This window comes from Scyliorhinus canicula, chromosome 2 (genome assembly GCF_902713615.1).
Source record: "Scyliorhinus canicula chromosome 2, sScyCan1.1, whole genome shotgun sequence".
NCBI classification, from domain to species: domain Eukaryota; kingdom Metazoa; phylum Chordata; class Chondrichthyes; order Carcharhiniformes; family Scyliorhinidae; genus Scyliorhinus; species Scyliorhinus canicula.
The window spans coordinates 60381120-60398746 of NC_052147.1; the positions used below are offsets into that span (position 1 = coordinate 60381120).

General features: G+C 46.7%; 1 protein-coding gene across 8 annotated transcripts in view; it reads left to right on the plus strand.

The window, feature by feature from the left end:
- LOC119954352 (E3 ubiquitin-protein ligase pellino homolog 2) overlaps positions 1 to 17627 on the plus strand; it is a 260592-nt gene that overhangs the window by 219040 nt on the left and 23925 nt on the right. For all 8 annotated transcript variants that reach the window (XM_038779572.1, XM_038779530.1, XM_038779556.1 and 5 more), the window contains 2 exons: positions 9937 to 10134; positions 12669 to 12857. In XM_038779572.1, the coding sequence (XP_038635500.1) occupies positions 9937 to 10134; positions 12669 to 12857 (387 nt within the window). The remainder of the gene's footprint in view (positions 1 to 9936; positions 10135 to 12668; positions 12858 to 17627) is intronic.

Genomic DNA, 17627 nt, shown 5'->3' on the forward strand with positions numbered 1-17627 from the left:
CAGGCTTTGGGCCCTCGTCACGTCGGCACTCTCATCAGCACCCAAAAGACACTCCAGCAGCCCAGTGGTGGTAACCACCCTCCAGACCTGGAACTACTACGGCAGCAATTCGGCCTGACCGAAATGTCAGTTAAAACCCCCATTTGCACAACCTTGGGTTCGCACCAGCGTTCACTGACGCCACCGTCAAAAAGTGGAGACAGGACGGTGGGACATTGACAGTCATGTGACTGACGGCAGGGTCACAACACTGGACGAACTGACAGAGAGATTTCAATTAGCCCGGGGCAACTAACTAAGGTACCTGCAGCTTAAAAACTTCCTATGGAAGTAGACAAGGACATACTTACAACCACCACAACAGACACTACTAGAATAGTTCCTTGATGCAAACATTCTAGGCAAAGGAAACTGCAGCACATGTACGAACGACTGGTAGAAGGGCTGACACCATACTGGATGCAACGAGGAAGAAATGGGAGGAAGACCTGGGGCTTGAAATAGGGTGGGGACTCGAGTGAAGCACTGCATAGGGTCAACCCCACCTCCACATGTGCAAGACTCAACCTAACGTAACTATAGGTGGGACATAGAGCCCATTTAACAAAAACCCAAATGTGTAGGTTCTTCCAGGAGGTGGAGGACAGATGTGAATGGTGCCAAGGGGGCCCGGCCAACCATGTCCACATGTTCTGGTCTTGCCCCAGACATGCTGGGTACTGGACAGCCTTTTTAATGTCCAAAGTGGTAGGGGTGACGGTGGAGCCGTGCCCGAAAGTGGCAGTCTTCGGGGTATCAGACTAGCCAGATCTCTTCATACGGAGGAGGGCAGAAGCCCTTCCTTTGCCTCCCTCATCGCCCGCCATACAATCCTTCTCGGCTGGCGGTCAGCAGTACCATCCAAAGATGCAGACTGGCTGTCCGACCTATCAGAATCTCACCAAATGAAGAAAATCTAATTCGCCATCCGAGGGTCGGGGATGGCTTCCACAGAACGTGGTAGCCATTCGCCCAACTGTTCCGGGACCTGTTTGTGGTCAACGAACAGGCTGATGAATAACCAAGCAGCCAAGAACCAGGGGAAAATAGCCAAAACATGAGAAAAGAAAAGGAAGGAGGGAACGACCTGGGGGTGTGGGGAGCAGTGCAGGAGGGTAGCTAAACTTACCAGTAAAGAAAGGGGATCTGCAGAGAGGGGGAAGTGGGGGGGGGGGCCGGGAGGAGGGAGGAGTGCAGGGGATGGGGCGGAAAGAAGGAAAGATAGGAGGGAAAGAACAATAGAGGGGTACCAGAGTGGGGGGGAAAGACGAGGGAACACGAACTGGAAGGAGAGCACAGGAAATGACTTGGATGAGGGAGTTGAAGGGTGGGTCAGTAAATTTGCAGATGATACGAAGATTGATGGAGCTGTGGATAGTGAGGAGGGCTATTGTCGGCTGCAAAGATACATAGATAGGATGCAGAGCTGGGCTGAAAAGTGGCAGATGGAGTTTAACCCTGACAAGTGTGAGGTTGTCCATTTTGGAAGGACAAATATGAATGCGGAATACAGGGTTAACGGTAGGGTTCTTGGCAAAGTAGAGGAGCAGAGAGATCTTGGGGTCTATGTTCATAGATCTTTGAAAGTTGCCACTCGAGTGGATAGAGCTGTGAAGAAGGCCTATGGTGTGCTAGCGTTCATTAGCAGAGGGATTGAATTTAAGAGCTGTGAGGTGATGATGCAGCTGTACAAAACCTTGGTAAGGCCACATTTGGAGTACTGTGTGCAGTTCTGGTCACCTCATTTTAGGAAGAATGTGGAATTTTTGGAAAAGGTGCAAAGGAGATTTACCAGGATGTTGCCTGGAATGGAGAGTAGGTCTTACAAGGAAAGGTTGAGGGTGCTAGGCCTTTTCTCAATAGAACGGAGAAGGATGAGGGGCGACTTGATAGAGGTTTATAAGATGATCGGGGGAATAGATAGAGTAGATAGTCAGATACTTTTTCCCCGGGTGGAACACACCATTACAAGGGGACGTAAATTTAAGGTAAATGGTGGAAGATATAAGGGGGATGTCAGAGGTAGGTTCTTTACCCAGAGAGTAGTGGGGGCATGGAATGCACTGCCTGTGGAAGTAGTTGAGTCGGAAACGTTAGGGACCTTCAAGCGGCTATCGGATAGGTACATGGATTATGGTAGTATAATGGAGTGTAGATTAATTTGTTCTTAAAGGCAGCACGGTAGCATTGTGGATAGCACAATTGCTTCACAGCTCCAGGGTCCCAGGTTCGATTTCGGCTTGGGTCACTGTCTGTGTGGAGTCTGCACATCCTCCCCGTGCGTGCGTGGGTTTCTTCCCACAGTCCAAAGATGTGCAGGTTGGGTGGATTGGCCATGATAAATTGCCCTTAGTGTCCAAAATTCTATGATCTATGATTAACCTACGACAAAAGTTCGGCACAACATCGTGGGCCGAAGGGCCTGTTCTGTGCTGTATTTCTCTATATTCTATGAAACGACAACGACCATGACAAGCACAGCAGCAGAGAATAAGAAAGTACAGGAGGAAGAAACGATGTACGCCCGAAACAGAGGCAAACGCACAACAATAACAGTGAAAACCGACCGGGAGAAGAAAACAACATCATGGGGTGCCACCCAGGCCCCCCCCCCCCCCCCCCCCCCCCCCCCCCCCCCCGATCCATTTGTGTATTACCAGTGTTGTATGTACTGTCTTTGTGTTGGGAAAATATATATATATATGTAAAAATGGAAGAACACACAAGGCTTGTATAAAGGTTTACTGTAAATGTCTCTCCAGTACCTCGATGTACATACACTTCCCCAGTTTTTCCCCTCACACCTTGTTTTTTTTTGTCTTTACTCATTAGATACGTGATTTTTCTAACTACATAGCGTTGTTAGGCGTAACTTGTATGTAATATCTTCTCTCTCAGTTATTTGCCTGTATTTTTTTTTGACTGTACACGTTTTAGAAACTTTTGACAAGTAAAAGTATTGCTGATTTCACATATCATAATGTAATACTGCATAAGTTAGTTAGAAAGGTAAATGACCATTAAATTGACCAGCACTGTGAAAATAGAAGTCTCCATATGCGTTGGATTAATTCATCCGGCGGATAAAGTGCTCTAATGCATTGTTCAGTATTGAGGTTCAGATGTTGCTGTGCCAATTGAATCCTGTACTTGATCTCTTCATTGATTGCCAGCTTTGGCATCTGTTCAACCTTTGAAGCAGTGGAACAAATGACCATCTGCCCACTATTTCAAAGGCTTTAATATATTCAGCACTGGAGATTTTGTGGCATAGTTGTGCAATGGACTCTCATAATAATTGCTTAGTTCCAATCTGACTAATGGGTTCAGCTAAACGAGATTGTTGATACACCTGACAAGGGGACTGTAAACTTTGTTTTAATGTGATAATTTAATGAGTTCTGTGATTCTGTTACTAGGATTGTTTTTTGAACTGGATTTTGAATGGCTGTATGTTGATTTGGTCAATTTTATGGCTACTTAATAAAATAAAGGTTTTTTCAAATGCCGTTTGAATCTCTGATTATGATTTTTTCAAATGGAGTTTGAATGATTGTGTGTTTGACAGTTTTATGAGCTCCTAAGAAGATGATAGATTTTTAAAAATGGAATTTGAATGGCATTTTATTTTGACAGTTTCATGGGCATGTCAAAGACTTTTATTACTGCAACATTATTATTGTGCTCATGAGGTCTGTCTGTGGTGGATACTGTATGTGTGGGCAATGGGTGGAGGTGTATGGAGGGGACAGAAAGGTGAGTGGGAAGTGACAGGATTCATGAGGCTATGGTGGCTGGATAGCGGGTGTGGGAAAGGGTGCCACCACTCTTGCAGAACTGGGCTGTTGCCCCAATGAATGGAGGCAGACCTTTTAATTTGCCCGTCAGAGCATCTGCCCGCCTCCATTTTTGTAGGCGATGTGGTTCACAACAGCTCAGAAGTATGGACCATGGGAGTTTTGGAATGGAGTTGGAAACCCTTTGACAGGCAAGTTCAAAATGTGTTTATAACTTCACATGTCACAGTGTATATAATGTAGGGTTTTATTCTTAATAGGTAAGTGACCATTACATTGACTGGCAATGTGAAAATGGAAAAGTGTTTGATGGATTAGATTACATTATCCAATAAATAAGGTCATCTTTTGGATTAAACAGTATTGATATTCAGATTTTACTATAATTTGTTTCGTGTGATTTAATCTCTTAATTGAATGGCAGTTTATACATTATCTCCCCTGTTTTTAAGCTTGAACAGCTTGTGGACCTCTTTGGTTGACAGCTCAGTCATCTGTTCCCCGGTTTTTAAGCTAGAAGGCTGAGGTCTTTCACTGACTTCGAAAGTTTTATTATGTTTAACCCTGGAAGCTTTATTTATGCAGCTGTGCAATGAAAGTCATTTATGAATGCTTGGCTGAGGTTCAGACCCCACTGATGGATTCAGCTCAGCATGAGTTCTTAACACAACTATCAAGGGGACTAGGTTTATTTATTCTGACAGTTTTAAAACCACTTGAGGATTATGTTTCTGAAGTCGGTTTTGAATGAGTGTTTATCTTGACATTCTCAAGAACATCAAAAGGCTTCCCAATGTTCTTTTAGGGTTCAAGACTTCTGTACATATGGGTATGGGATATCAAAGTGGGTGAGTGCGCATGGTGAGAGAATGATGAACGGTTATGGGGTTGCATGTGGGCATGCGGGTTTGTAAGGGTATGGGGGTGGGTGAGTGGGCATGGTGGTGAAGGTGTGAGGGGCATGTGGGGATAGGGGTAGGGAGCTAGAGGGCCTCGTACTCATCTACAGATCTGGACCAATGTCCTAGTGAATGGAAGTGGGCCTTCTAACATATCAGCCTTAGCAAACTCAACCTCCACTCTGCTATGGGAGGCAGCAACCTGAGCTCCAGCCCTTCCTCAACTCGAAGGTGGGAAATTATGTTGGGACGGGACGTCCATTCGAGGTTTGATTCTGACATGAGGAAATTATTCTGATTCCCAATTCCGACTTTGAAGAGGAAACTCTGGCTTTTTGAATTAAATGTTTGAATAAAACAATCTGAATCAAGGCTGTCACCCATAAAAGCCTTTACAAGGGTCACCAAATCTTTTTTTTCAGTGTTTTATTTATATTTTTAGCATTTTAACATTTTACAAAACTAAACAAAAACATATAAATGTTTTTGTTTAGTTTTGTAAAATGCTAAAAATGTATTGAAATACAATAAAACCTGCATCAACCCCCCCCCCCCCCCCCCCAACACGTTTGACTGTAACTAGCTCTCCGAATGCAAAATAAACAAACCCCATCTTATGTGGAACCCTTCATTTGTCCCCCTTTGGGCACATTAGATCCCCCAGCCACGCCGAGGCACAGAGTGGAGAAGTTGAGTTCCACAACAACAGAACCCGCTTGCGAGTGATCAACGAGGCAAAGGCTAAAACATCTGTCCCCGCACTTGCCTGGAACTCAGGCAGGTCCAACACCTCGAATATGGCCCCCAGAGGACCCGGCTCCAAATTCACATGCAGGATTGCCGACATGGTGCTGAAAAACAACCCCAAAATTTGTCCAACTTCGGGCATGAGCAGAACATGTGCACATGATTAGCCGGGCCCCTCCCGCAATCTATGCAAGTATCCTCTATGCCCTCAAACAGCTGGCTCATCCTTGACTTAGTCAACTGCGCCCTGAGCATCAACTTTAACTATATGAACCCCAGCCCTGCGCATGATGTTGAGGCATTCGCACCGCAGCGCTATCCCCAACTCCTCCTCCCACTTGGCCTTAACTCTCCTCCATAGACACCTAATCATCCAAAGTCCTCCCATAAATTGCCACGATGACCTCACCCTCCAACCCCATTACTGACAGCACCTCCTCCAACAACGAGGAGGCAGGTGCTAGCTAAAAAACCTTCCAGCAAAGTCTTGCACCTGGATACAGCGAAAGCCCTCCTCATGAGGATACCGAAACGTCCCCTCAACTCCTCCAAGCTTGCAAACTGCCCCTCCAAAAACAAATCCTTCATCTCCTTCACTCCTCTTTTTTTTCCCACCACCAAAACCTCGCATCCATACTCCCCGGCTCAAATCCATAATTCACCTGGATTGGTATCAGCTTCAATACCGCTCCCAACCCAAAGTGCTGCCAAAATTGCCTCCAAATCTTCAATGTGGGAACCACCACTGAATCTCCGAATCCCGACCTCCCACAAGAACCAGCCTCTATCCTCAGCCATAAAGCCTCCACGTCCCTACTCGAGCCCTACACCTTCACCACATTTGCTGCCCAGTAATAATACAAGGAGTTCAGAAGGCCAACCCCCCCCCCCCCCCCCCCGGCCAACCTGTCATCCCCTTAAAAAATGACTTTGGCAAAAATACTGGCAGGCAGTGAATTAAGACTAGAAGCCACAGCAAAATATTCATCTTAACTACCTGTAGCCGACCCATCAGCGACAATGGAAGACTATCCCACCTCAATAAATCTGCTTTCACTCTCCCAACCAGACTTTTAAAGTTCAGCTTGCAAAGCCATGCCCAATCCCAGGCTACCATCCCCAAATACCTGAAATAGGTTGTTGCCACCCGAAACGGCAACTCCCCCACTCAAACACCCACCCCTGGAGAAATCACCACAAAATACTTGCTGTTCCCCAAATTCAGCTTGCATCCCGAAAATGCCCCCAAGTCTCTTAAGCAGACACGTTATGTTCCCCACCGAAGAGCTCGAGTCCAAAATATAAAACAGCAGATCATCCGCATAGAGAGATACCCTGTGGCGCCGCCACCGCCGCTATCCCCTTCCATTAATCCAAACTCCTTAGTGCATTGGCCAAGGGCTCTATCGCCAGCGCAAACAGAAGGGGGACAATGGGGTATCCCTGCCTTGTTCCCCAATGTAGCGGAAAGTACCCTGAATTCATATAATTCGTTCACACACACGCCATGAGATCCTTGTATAACAATTTCACCCATGCCACAAACTTCGGCCCAATCTCAAACTTCTCCAACACTGCAAACCAATAACTCCATTCTGTATCCAACGCCACCACCACCTCTAACTCCCTTCTGCCAGAGAAAACACCAAATTCAGCAGTCGCCGCACATTCAACGACAACTGCCTATCCTTAACGAAACCCGTCTGATCCTCTCTCGGTAAGCACTCCCCCAACCTCAACCCCAACACCTTCACCAGTATCTTGCCATCCATGTTCAACACGGATATGGGCCTATATGACCCACACTGCACCGGATCCTTATCCTTTATAAGCAACAAGGAAATGGATGCCTGACCCAACATTTCTGGCAATGTTTCCTAGCCATCGAGTCCTCAAACATTTCTACCAACAACAGCACCAACTTATCCCTAAACATCAATGGAAAAATCATCCAGCCCCGGTACCTTATCCATCTGCATCTTCTCTACCGCTGCCTGCACTGCATCCACCACCAGTTCCTCCAATCCTACCCTCTCCTTCTCTCCTATCTCGGGGCACTCCAATCGTCCCAAAAACTCCCTCATATCCAACTCATCTTCTGGTGGCTCTGAAACCTCCCCATTACGGTTAAACCCCTAATAATCTTGGATTACCTTACCCATTTTAGTACAAAAATTCAGATCCGCCAACAATCCCACATCCAACCTCCATGCCGGCCTCTGGACTGACCCCTTCTCCAGGACCACATCCACCCCATGTGGAGCATGGTCCGAGATCGCAATTGCCGAATACTCTGCCGTCCTCACCCCGGCTAACAGCTTCTTTCCCATTGTAAGAAAAGGTGATCCTCGAGTACTCCCTGTACCATGGGTCCACCCCTCCCGTCTCCCTCATAAACCGAGCCAACGCTTTTGGCACCCCCCCCCACCCCAACTGATGGGGTCAGCGAATGCAGCTGGAGCCTGTCGCTAACGCACCAACACTGTTCCAGTCCCCCCCCCCCCCCCCCCCAGTATCAACTCGTGAGTATCCAAATTTGGAATGGCGACCAGCGTATTCTTCACACACCTAATGCCATCCCAATTTGGGACATGTACGCTAACCAGCACCAACCTCCCCTCCAATGCACCCATTACTATCACGTAACTACTCCGATCCGCCACCACTGTCTCCATCTGGAACCTCACCCTCTTACCCCCCCGCAGAATCGCCATAGCCACAGGCCCTGCTGTCAAAGCTTGAGTGAAACACCAAGTTCACCCAGTCCTTTCTCGGCCTCATCTGGTCCTTCACTCTCCAGTGGGTCTCCTGCAACAGCACCACATCAGCTTTCAGACTCTTCAAGTACGAGAAAACTCGCTCACTTCACCGGTCCCCCCTACCCACTCGCATTCCACATCACCACCCGGACCAGTGATCGTTGTTTCTCCCCCCCCTCCGCCCCTCCTATCGTCATATCTACTACTCCAGACCCAGCTCATCAAGCGGAACCCAGCTCTAACCCTAGTCTCTGTCAGCCCCCTGCCCTCCCCCTTCCCAGAATCCCCCCAACTATTTCCTCGCAAAAACACCTCACCCAGTAATATCCCCATACCCCCCACCACCATTTACACGTCCCATGCCCATCGAAACCAGTCCATATAGGATCCAATGACCATGGCCCCTCTCCCCACCTCGTTCACGTTCACTAGCCAACCTGCGTTTTGTAGCATGGTGGCCCCTGCCAGAACCCCATTCCCCACACAAAAACAAAAATAACACCCAATCCCCCGATGCCTAAACCTTCCAAACATCCCACCCCATAATCCCACAAACCCAACACATCCCAGCCAATCCCCAAACCCTCCCTTCCCCACTACCACACTAAAACAAACAACAATCCTCAAAAACAAGAAAAACGAAAGGGAAGATACATCAAAAGAAAAGAAAAAAGATCATGGTCAGCATCATCAAAGTCCAAACTCGTCTCTGTCCCAGTTCTTTAGCCTTCACGAACGCCTCCTCCGCCGTTTCAAAATAAAAGTTGTTTGAGTTGTGAGTCACCCTCTGCTTTGCCAGGTCGATTTCTCCAAACCTCAGAATGCAACTATACAGCACCGCTTTCAACTGGCCAAATGCTGCCCGCCTTCTCGACAGGTTTGCCATAAGATCTTGGTATATTCGAATATCAGCGCCTTCCAACTTCACCTCTCGATTCTGCTTCGCCCATTTCGAGACCTTCTCCTTCACTTGGTAGCTGTGGAAGCAGACTATCACAGCCCTCAGTCGTTCATTGGTGTTTGGCTTTAGCCAGAGCGACTGATGGCCCTGTCCAATTCTTAAATTGAAGGGTCCTCCTCCCTCTCCCTTCAACACCTCTCCTTGCTCCTGCACCTTTGTCAACGCCACCATTGTTGGGGCAAGAGTCTCATCTACCTATTCCTTGAGTGAGATCATCTCTTTCATTACGTGTGTCAAAGTGCTTGGAGCACAGCTGCTCAAACTCCCCCAACATCACTTAGTCAGATTTTCCACTGTAACAGGAGCAGCCCCTCCCGACGAACTAGCACAAGCCATCTTTCTTCCTGTTGGACTCGCAGCCACTCTCATCAACAGACTTTCGCTCGCCCCCTTCCTTCTTCTGGAACTTTGACATTTCACAACCTGTTCAGATCTTCCAAAACCTAATCATTCGAAAAAAATCCCCCAAAAACCGCGTATAAAGGGCCAAAAAAAACAGAAACAAAAGCAGGAGCCACACAACGAGCAACCTCCACTTGCATGTCGCCACCGGAAGTCCAGCTAACTGAATCTTAATGTTATTTAGTAAACCTTAAAGAGGTTATCATTGTTTTGCAATGAAAAATCTAGTTTAAGTTTCTTGCTAATAGATGTATTTGTGAGATACTAGGAAATAGCCTTCATTCCAATAATCTGTAATGCCATGTTTACATTATATTTTCCTTCTTTCACAGATTGGAAGGTCTACAGAGAATCCCATTGATTTTGTGGTGACGGACACCGTTTCTGGTAGTCAGAGTAACGATGAGATGCAAATCACTCAAAGCACCATCTCCAGATTTGCGTGCAGGATAGTTTGTGATAGAAATGCACCGTACACAGCGCAGATTTATGCTGCAGGATTTGATTCATCTAAAAACATATTTCTTGGGGTACGTATGGTACAGGATTATGGTGCATGGTTAATCGAAGAGCACATTTCTTGGAGCATTTGCAATACAAGTCTAGTCCAGCAAACTTCCCCTCTGAGAGCATGTCCCTAACCCGCTCCAGCCCCTCCTCCCTCTACTTCACCTACATCCTATCAATCCGGGGGGGATTGCTCCCTATCCCCCCGCCCTTGCAATCACTTGCCACTCAGCCGACGCCCGAACCAACAAAAATAACAACAGTGACAGCGGGCACCTCTGCCTCGTTCCCCTATGTAACCCAAAATATCCCGAACCCGTCTCATTTGTACGGACACTAGCCCCAGGGACACATATCAAAGTCAAACCCATGTCACAAACTTCGGCCCAAACCCACTCCTACCCAGAATTTCAAACAGATACCTCCACTCTACTGAATGAAAAGCCTTCTCTACATCCATGGATACAATAACTTCAAGTGCTCGCCGCCCCCCCCCCCCCCGCCCCCCCCCCCTGACGGAGTCATAATTACTTTCAGCAACTTGAAGGTTAAGAGGGTTATTGGGTTACAGGAATAGGGTGGAAGTGAGGACTTAAGTGGGTCGGTGCAGACTCGATGGGCCGAATGGCCTCCTTCTGCACTGTATGTTCTATGTTCTGACCTCTTAATGTTTCTGGAGAGCTGCCTACCTTTCACAAAGCCCATTTGATCCTCAAAGACCACCTCTGGCATATATCCCTCCAACCTACACGCCAATACTTTCGCAGGTACTCCTAGTGAGTATTGGACCCACGCTCCCGTGGTCCTTCCCCTTTTTTAGGATCAACGAGATCAACGTCTGTGATAACGTTGCTAACAACCCACCCTTCACCACCTCACTGAACATCCCCAACAAGTGGGGGGCCAACTCTGTCGCAAACCGCTTATAAAACTCTGTCAGAAAGCCGCCCGGCCCCAGAGCCTTCCCCGATTGCATCCTGCTGATACAATCTATCATGTCCTTTAGCCCCAACGGCTCCTCTAGTGCCTGTCTCTTCCCCTCCTCCAGCTCTGGGAACTCCCGACCAGTCCAGAAACTGCCCCATATCCCCCACCTCTCCAATCGGCTCAGCCGATACAACTTCTCGTACAACGCCCTGAACAGCTGACTTATCTTTTCCGGCACCGACACCAGCTCCCCCTTATCCGCCCGTACCTGCAAAATATCCATAGATTTCATAGAATTTACAGTGCAGAAGGAGGCCATTCAGCCCATCGAGTCTGCACCGGCTCTTGGAAAGAGCACCCTACCCAAGGTCAACAACTCCACCCTATCCCCATAACCCAGTAACCCCACCCAACACTAAGGGCAATTTTGGACACTAAGGGCAATTTATCATGGCCAATCCACCTAACCTGCACATCTTTGCACTGTGGGAGGAAACCGGAGCACCCGGAGGAAACCCACGCACACACGGGGAGGATGTGCAGACTCCGCACAGACAGTGACCCAAGCCGGAATCGAACCTGGGACCCTGGAGCTGTGAAGCGATTGTGCTATCCACAATGCTACCGTGCTGCCTGACACCACAACTGGTGGGCCAACATACAACTCGCCTCCCCAGCTTCACACTGCACCCCCCCCACGCCCTCTGCAGCTGACCCACTGCCCATTGTCAACCGATCAAACTGCCCTTCAATTTCTTCCTTTCCGCCAACAACTCCTTCATGGGAGCCGCCGAGTACCTTCTAACAACCTCAACTATCTCGACTAGTAACCACTAGTGCACCTGTCTCGAACTAAGCCTCACATCCAACCAGTGCAGTTCATAATCCGAGCCCCTACCAACCCCCTCAGCATTGGCCGAATTACATGAAAAAAATTAATCCGAGAGTAGATTCCGTACACATTCATGAAGAAGGAATACTCCCGGGTTTCCGAATCTCCACGGATCCACCATCCCCATTCTTTCCGTAAACCCTCTCAGGTCCTTCGCCATCCTCGACCTTCCCATCAACTCGGGACTTGACCTCTCCCAACTACAGCTCTGTAACACAATTAAAATCCCCTCCCATAATCAGCTGGTGAGAATCCAAGTCTGGAATCGTCCCCAGTAATCTCTTTACAAACGCAGCATCGTCCCAATTGATATGAATGTGCATCGTCCGAGTTCCTCTGAGGACTTCTCGGTCTGGAAGGGGAGGGGGGGTATGGGGTTACGCCCATGTGTGTGGGGAGGGGGTGACTATGTCTGTAAGTGGAGGGTGTGGGGGACTCTGCAGCTCACTTGGAGATCGGGGCACCCTTTCAAAATGGTGGCCCCCATTCAAAATGGTGGCCCCCATCTCTGAGGATCGGACTGGCCAGCGAATTCAGCTCCCCAGTGATAAATAATTCGAAATGTGGGCTAGCCTGAAGAAAAACTCCCCAGGGCCCAAAAAAGTGACTCCAGTGTGGTTAGAAAGTAGTGGGGAACTCACTGTCAGAGCTGGGGAGAAACTTCCAGCCAAACCCATCTGAAAGGACGTATTTTTAAAAAAGTACATATTGTAAATCTATATTTTTGGAACGAAATAGGAGAAGGCTGCTAAATGGAAAAATCCTGATGGCCACATGGATGGATTAACAACTAATGGAGTATTGGTAATGCATCCCAGGGGAGGTTTTACAGAAGAATCGAAGCCTGGGGTATGGCGGGAAATTTCTGTTTGCGGAGATGTGTACACTCTAAGGGAAACAAGATCAGCACAGCAAAGAGGAAAACTGGTAGGTAAACATGCTTGCCTAATTGTACCGTGTTTTGTATTCAGTTGTTAATCCATACCAAATCCATTAGAAATAAGCTATTCCATGTCACTTTAGTAAAAATTGTAAAGTTTGAAGATATCGCAATTTATTTTTTTTGCTATTAAAGCCAAGATGAAGAGACCAGGCAGATGACGCAGAAAGATAAAATGGCAACATACATAAAAGATCACGAATAGAAGAACACAAGAATTAGGAGTAGGAGTTTAGTCCCTCAAACCTGCCCTGCCATTTGATAATACGGCAGATTTGAATATGTGGCATTGACTCCACTTTCCTGTTTGCCTCCCCTATCCTTGACTCCATTGTTGATCACAATATATATCTACCTCAACCTTGAATATATTCAATGATCCAACCTCAACTGCTTTCAGGGGAAGGGAATTCTGTAGACTAACAATTCACTGAGTCAGGATGGAAGTGCCTTTAAAGGGTGCTGCCTGGGTGCTGTCAAAAGCCCACATACAGCATTCCCAACCTGGCTGGTTCTATTGCGGGGAGAGATATCGTCTACTCCTCTGCCATTTTCATGGTGTCAAGTCAGGTTTTTAAAGATATGTGTTTCACAGAGTAGTTGTGAACCCTGATCTGCATGAGGGAACCTTTTAAAAGGTAAATTCGAACAGTCCTCCTCGCACCCCTATGGCCCTGCGTAAACCCTGTACAAAGCTTTGCCCTTCAACTTGCCCCTTTTGACCCTTCATGGCCCGTCATGCAACCTTTTGCCAAACTCTGCCCTTCCTCCTCCTCCTCCCAATGTCCCTTAACCCCCTCACCCCCAAGCCACGGTGCACCCTTGCCCGTTTACCCACTACATACTTCTAAAACCAATGTAGAACGTGTAAACCGAAACACTTTAAAGAAAAGTAATTTATTCATAACTTCATCCATGTTTGGCAAATTTACCAGAAGCTAATAAAAGTGTCGATTGTCCTGACTCTTTAAAGTGTTAATTAGAAAAACCATAATACTTGAAACCACTTAAGATTGAGTAAACAAACATTGTGAAATTGACAGCAAAGGTCAGAGTGTCTGACTTGCCAATCAAGCAATGTTTTCTCTTGTTTCAACAAGCTTAATGATTGCTTTAACTCCAAGCCAAGGCTTAATATGTATGCTTGGCTGAGAGCATAGAGAATTTTAGAATTCTGCTGCTGCTCCAGAATAATCCTCTTTGTGGATAGTTTCTGCATCCAGCCGAAAAGAGCCTGGAACACCCTGTGGCTTTTGGCAGGGACTTTCCACTGCTATTTTCAACATCTGTGGTTGCTCATTTGTGAGATGTGCTTCAACCCAACTACCTGTTTTGGTGGCCCTACTGGAATATGCATACCTGCGCTACTGGAGAGTGTGCATAAGTTATTTGATGGCGCCTCTTCTAAGGAACATTCCTCCTGTTCCATATCAAAGTCTAAGGGACAGTTTGTAGGGCCTGTGAGAGATGAGAGAACTGACCAGGTGAGAGGCTTCCAAGTGATCGTTGTGCAGATCATTGTTTTTCAATGACCACTGACATCAAGCACATTTGAGTGAGTGTTGTATGCCATATGTGGCTGTGTGATATTTAATTCCATCACCATGTAGCCGGAAGACCCCTAACTCTACATTGCCAATGATTAGACATGCTAAAACCCAGCTAAAATTCAGTGTCAGCTTTTCCATAGCTGTCAAGGTGGGGATACTCGAGGGCCACCTCTGCCTCGCCCTAATATTCTGAACTCTCCAAGAAGAGAAAAAAAGAGACCCATTAATGTGAGCTGTGGAATATTTTGGGAGAATGGATCACAGATGTGTAGCATTGCAATAACACGACTGGGTGTCAGTGGTGCTTGGTGAGGTTGGGATGTGAAGAGGATTCTCGTAAGAGAGGGATTGACCCAGGTTGTTATCCCACCTAATTGATTGAAAAATGCACAAGTCAGATACAAATGCAGTGGCTGAGTTATAAAGCCACTGACAAATCATCTGTTGGCTTACGAGTCTGAAACTTAAAATTCACCTAATGTTCGTGAGTGAATGAAAAATTATGCAATTTCTCCGTATTGCACAAAAGTCCTACATTTTAACTTCTCCACGTCCCACTAGGCTATTATTAAGAGTGTTTAAGTTAACTTGTTAAAGCAATAACATGCCATATACAAGAAGGAGCTCACATTTATATAGTTATTATCCTCTAGACATCAAACATAATTAATTAGCTTTGAAATACTTTGGGGAATATTTAAAAAATAATTTATGGGATGTGGCATTCGCATTTATTGCCCATCCTTAATTGCCCTTAAGAACGTGGTGATGAACTGCTTTCTTGAATGGCTGCCTCCATGTAATGTAGGTACACCCACAATGCAGTTAAGGAGGGTTCCAGGATTTTGACCCAGTGACAAGTGAAGGAACTGCAAATCAGGATGGTGAGTGACTTGGCGGGGGACCTTCCAGGTGATGGTGATCCTATGTCCTTGTCCCTCTAAATGGTAGTGGTTGTGGATTGGAAGCTGCTGTTGAAGGAGCCATGATGAGCTCCTGCCGTACATCTTGTAGATGGTGTACATTGCTACTGCTGTGTATCGGTGGTGTAGGCAATACATGTTTGTGGAAAGGGTGCAAATCGCATGGGCTGCTTTGTCCTGGATAGTGTTAAACTTCTTGATGTTGGAGCTGAAATCATCCAGGCAAGTGGCAAATATTCCATCACACCGCTGATTTATGCCTTGTAGATGGTGGGCATGCTGTGGGAAGTCAGAAGGTGAATTACTTGCTGCAAGATTCCGAGCCTCTCACCTGCTCTTGTAGCCAGATTATTTATGTAGATGGTCTAGTTACGTTTATGGGTCAATGGTAACCCCCAGGATGTTGATAGTGGGGATTCAGCAAATTGAACATCAGGGGCGATGATTAGATTCTCTCTTGTTGGAAATGGTCAATGCCTAGCACTTGTGTAGCAGGGATGTTACTTGCCATTTGTCAGCCCAAGCCTGGATATTGTCCTGGTCTTGCTGCATTTGGACATGGACTGCTTCAGTGTCTGAAGAGTCACAAATGGTGCTAAATGTTGTGCATTCATCAGCGAACATCCCTACTTCTGATCTTATGATGGAAGGAAGGTCATTGATGAAACAGCTGAAGATGGTTGTAGGACACTACCCCGAGGAGCTCCTGCAGTGATGTCCTGGAACTGAAGTGATTGACCTCCAACGATCGCAACCATCTTACTTTGTGGACAGATACGACTCCAGCCAGTAGATTCCATTGACTTTAGTTTTGCTAGGGCTCCTTGATGCCATATTATATCAAATGCTGCCTTGATGTCAAGGGCAGTCACTCTCCCCCACTTCTGGAATTCAGCTCTTTTGTCTATGTTTTTACCGGGGCTGTAATGAGGTCAGGAGTTGAGTGACCCTGGCGGAACCCAAACTGAGTGTCAGTCAGCAGGTTACTGCGAAGTAAAGTGTTGCTTTATAGCCCTCCCATCACTTTACTGATAATTTATAGGCAAGTTCAGCAGCCAAATTGGCACAGCAAGGTCGCACATGAGAAGTAAGGAGAAGACCAATTCGTTTTTTTAATTAATTTTTGTGGTTTTCGTTCAGGGATTAATATTGCCCAAGACAATGTCCTTCTTCTAAAAAGTGCTGTGGAATCCTTTGAATTTACTGAACATGCAATTGGATCCTTGGATATGTTTCATCCAAAAGCTGATGGCCAGAATCTCCCAAATGGGGAGTTGTGAATGACTTCACTTAAGTCACTGAAGAGCCTTGGAATCCTGATGTGTGCATGTGCGGTATAAATGGGAATTTAAATTTCTGATTGCATGTTTTACCTGACCTGGATTATTGCAAGATTCCCCACGGTCGTGGGATCAATTGGCCATAGCCGCACAGACTTGAGCTGTTGGTGCTACACTTTCCTGTTTTTATCTCACAGATTTACTTCGAGCTTTTCAGCCTGCTCAGTAGCACCAAGTAAATCAACTCCAGCAACACAATAATCCGAGCAATGTTCACTCCCCTCCTGGTAATGTTCACGGTCCCCCTACCCCTTCTAGACAATGCTCAGCCCCCAACAATGTTCACCCCCTCCTGAATTGCTTTCGAGAAACCCAAAGTCCTGTATGGCCAATGTCAAAAGAGTTAGAGTGAGGTGGATGGAGTGAGGTGGGTTGGGTGGGGGTAAGCATCATCAGGAAGTGGGGGGTTGGTGGCAAGCATTGTTAAGGGATAAGGGAGAGTGGTGCACATTGTGGGGTGAAGGAGAGAGTGAACACTGCTGGGCCTACTGCTGGGATGAGAGCAGAGTTCAACATTGTCAGGGTGTGAAGGAGGGCGTGAGCATTGCATTGAGAGTGGGCAATGTCCAGGTTGACGGGTCCATTTAAAAACGGTGCGTGTCAGCAAGCTGACTTTTAAATGACACCTCTTCTGTTCATTGACAAAAAGGGTGTGTGGTTTTGCTGGAATTCAGTTTGTCACTTGGTCTCCTGACTCCAGCTAAAATAGTAAGTAGGCAGTTTAAATCTGCTCCTGCTCTATCGCTGACTGAAAAACCTGAGCTGACATCTCTGACAATGAAGCACTTCCTCAGTGCACCACTAAATTATCAGCTTAGGTTATGTTGCTTGTTCCAGAGTGGGGTGCTAACTCGCAAACATATGTCTGAATTTATCAGCACTGAACCAAGCTGACACTTAAAATTTCCTGTTCATCATTAAATATATTTGTGAGGAGAAATACC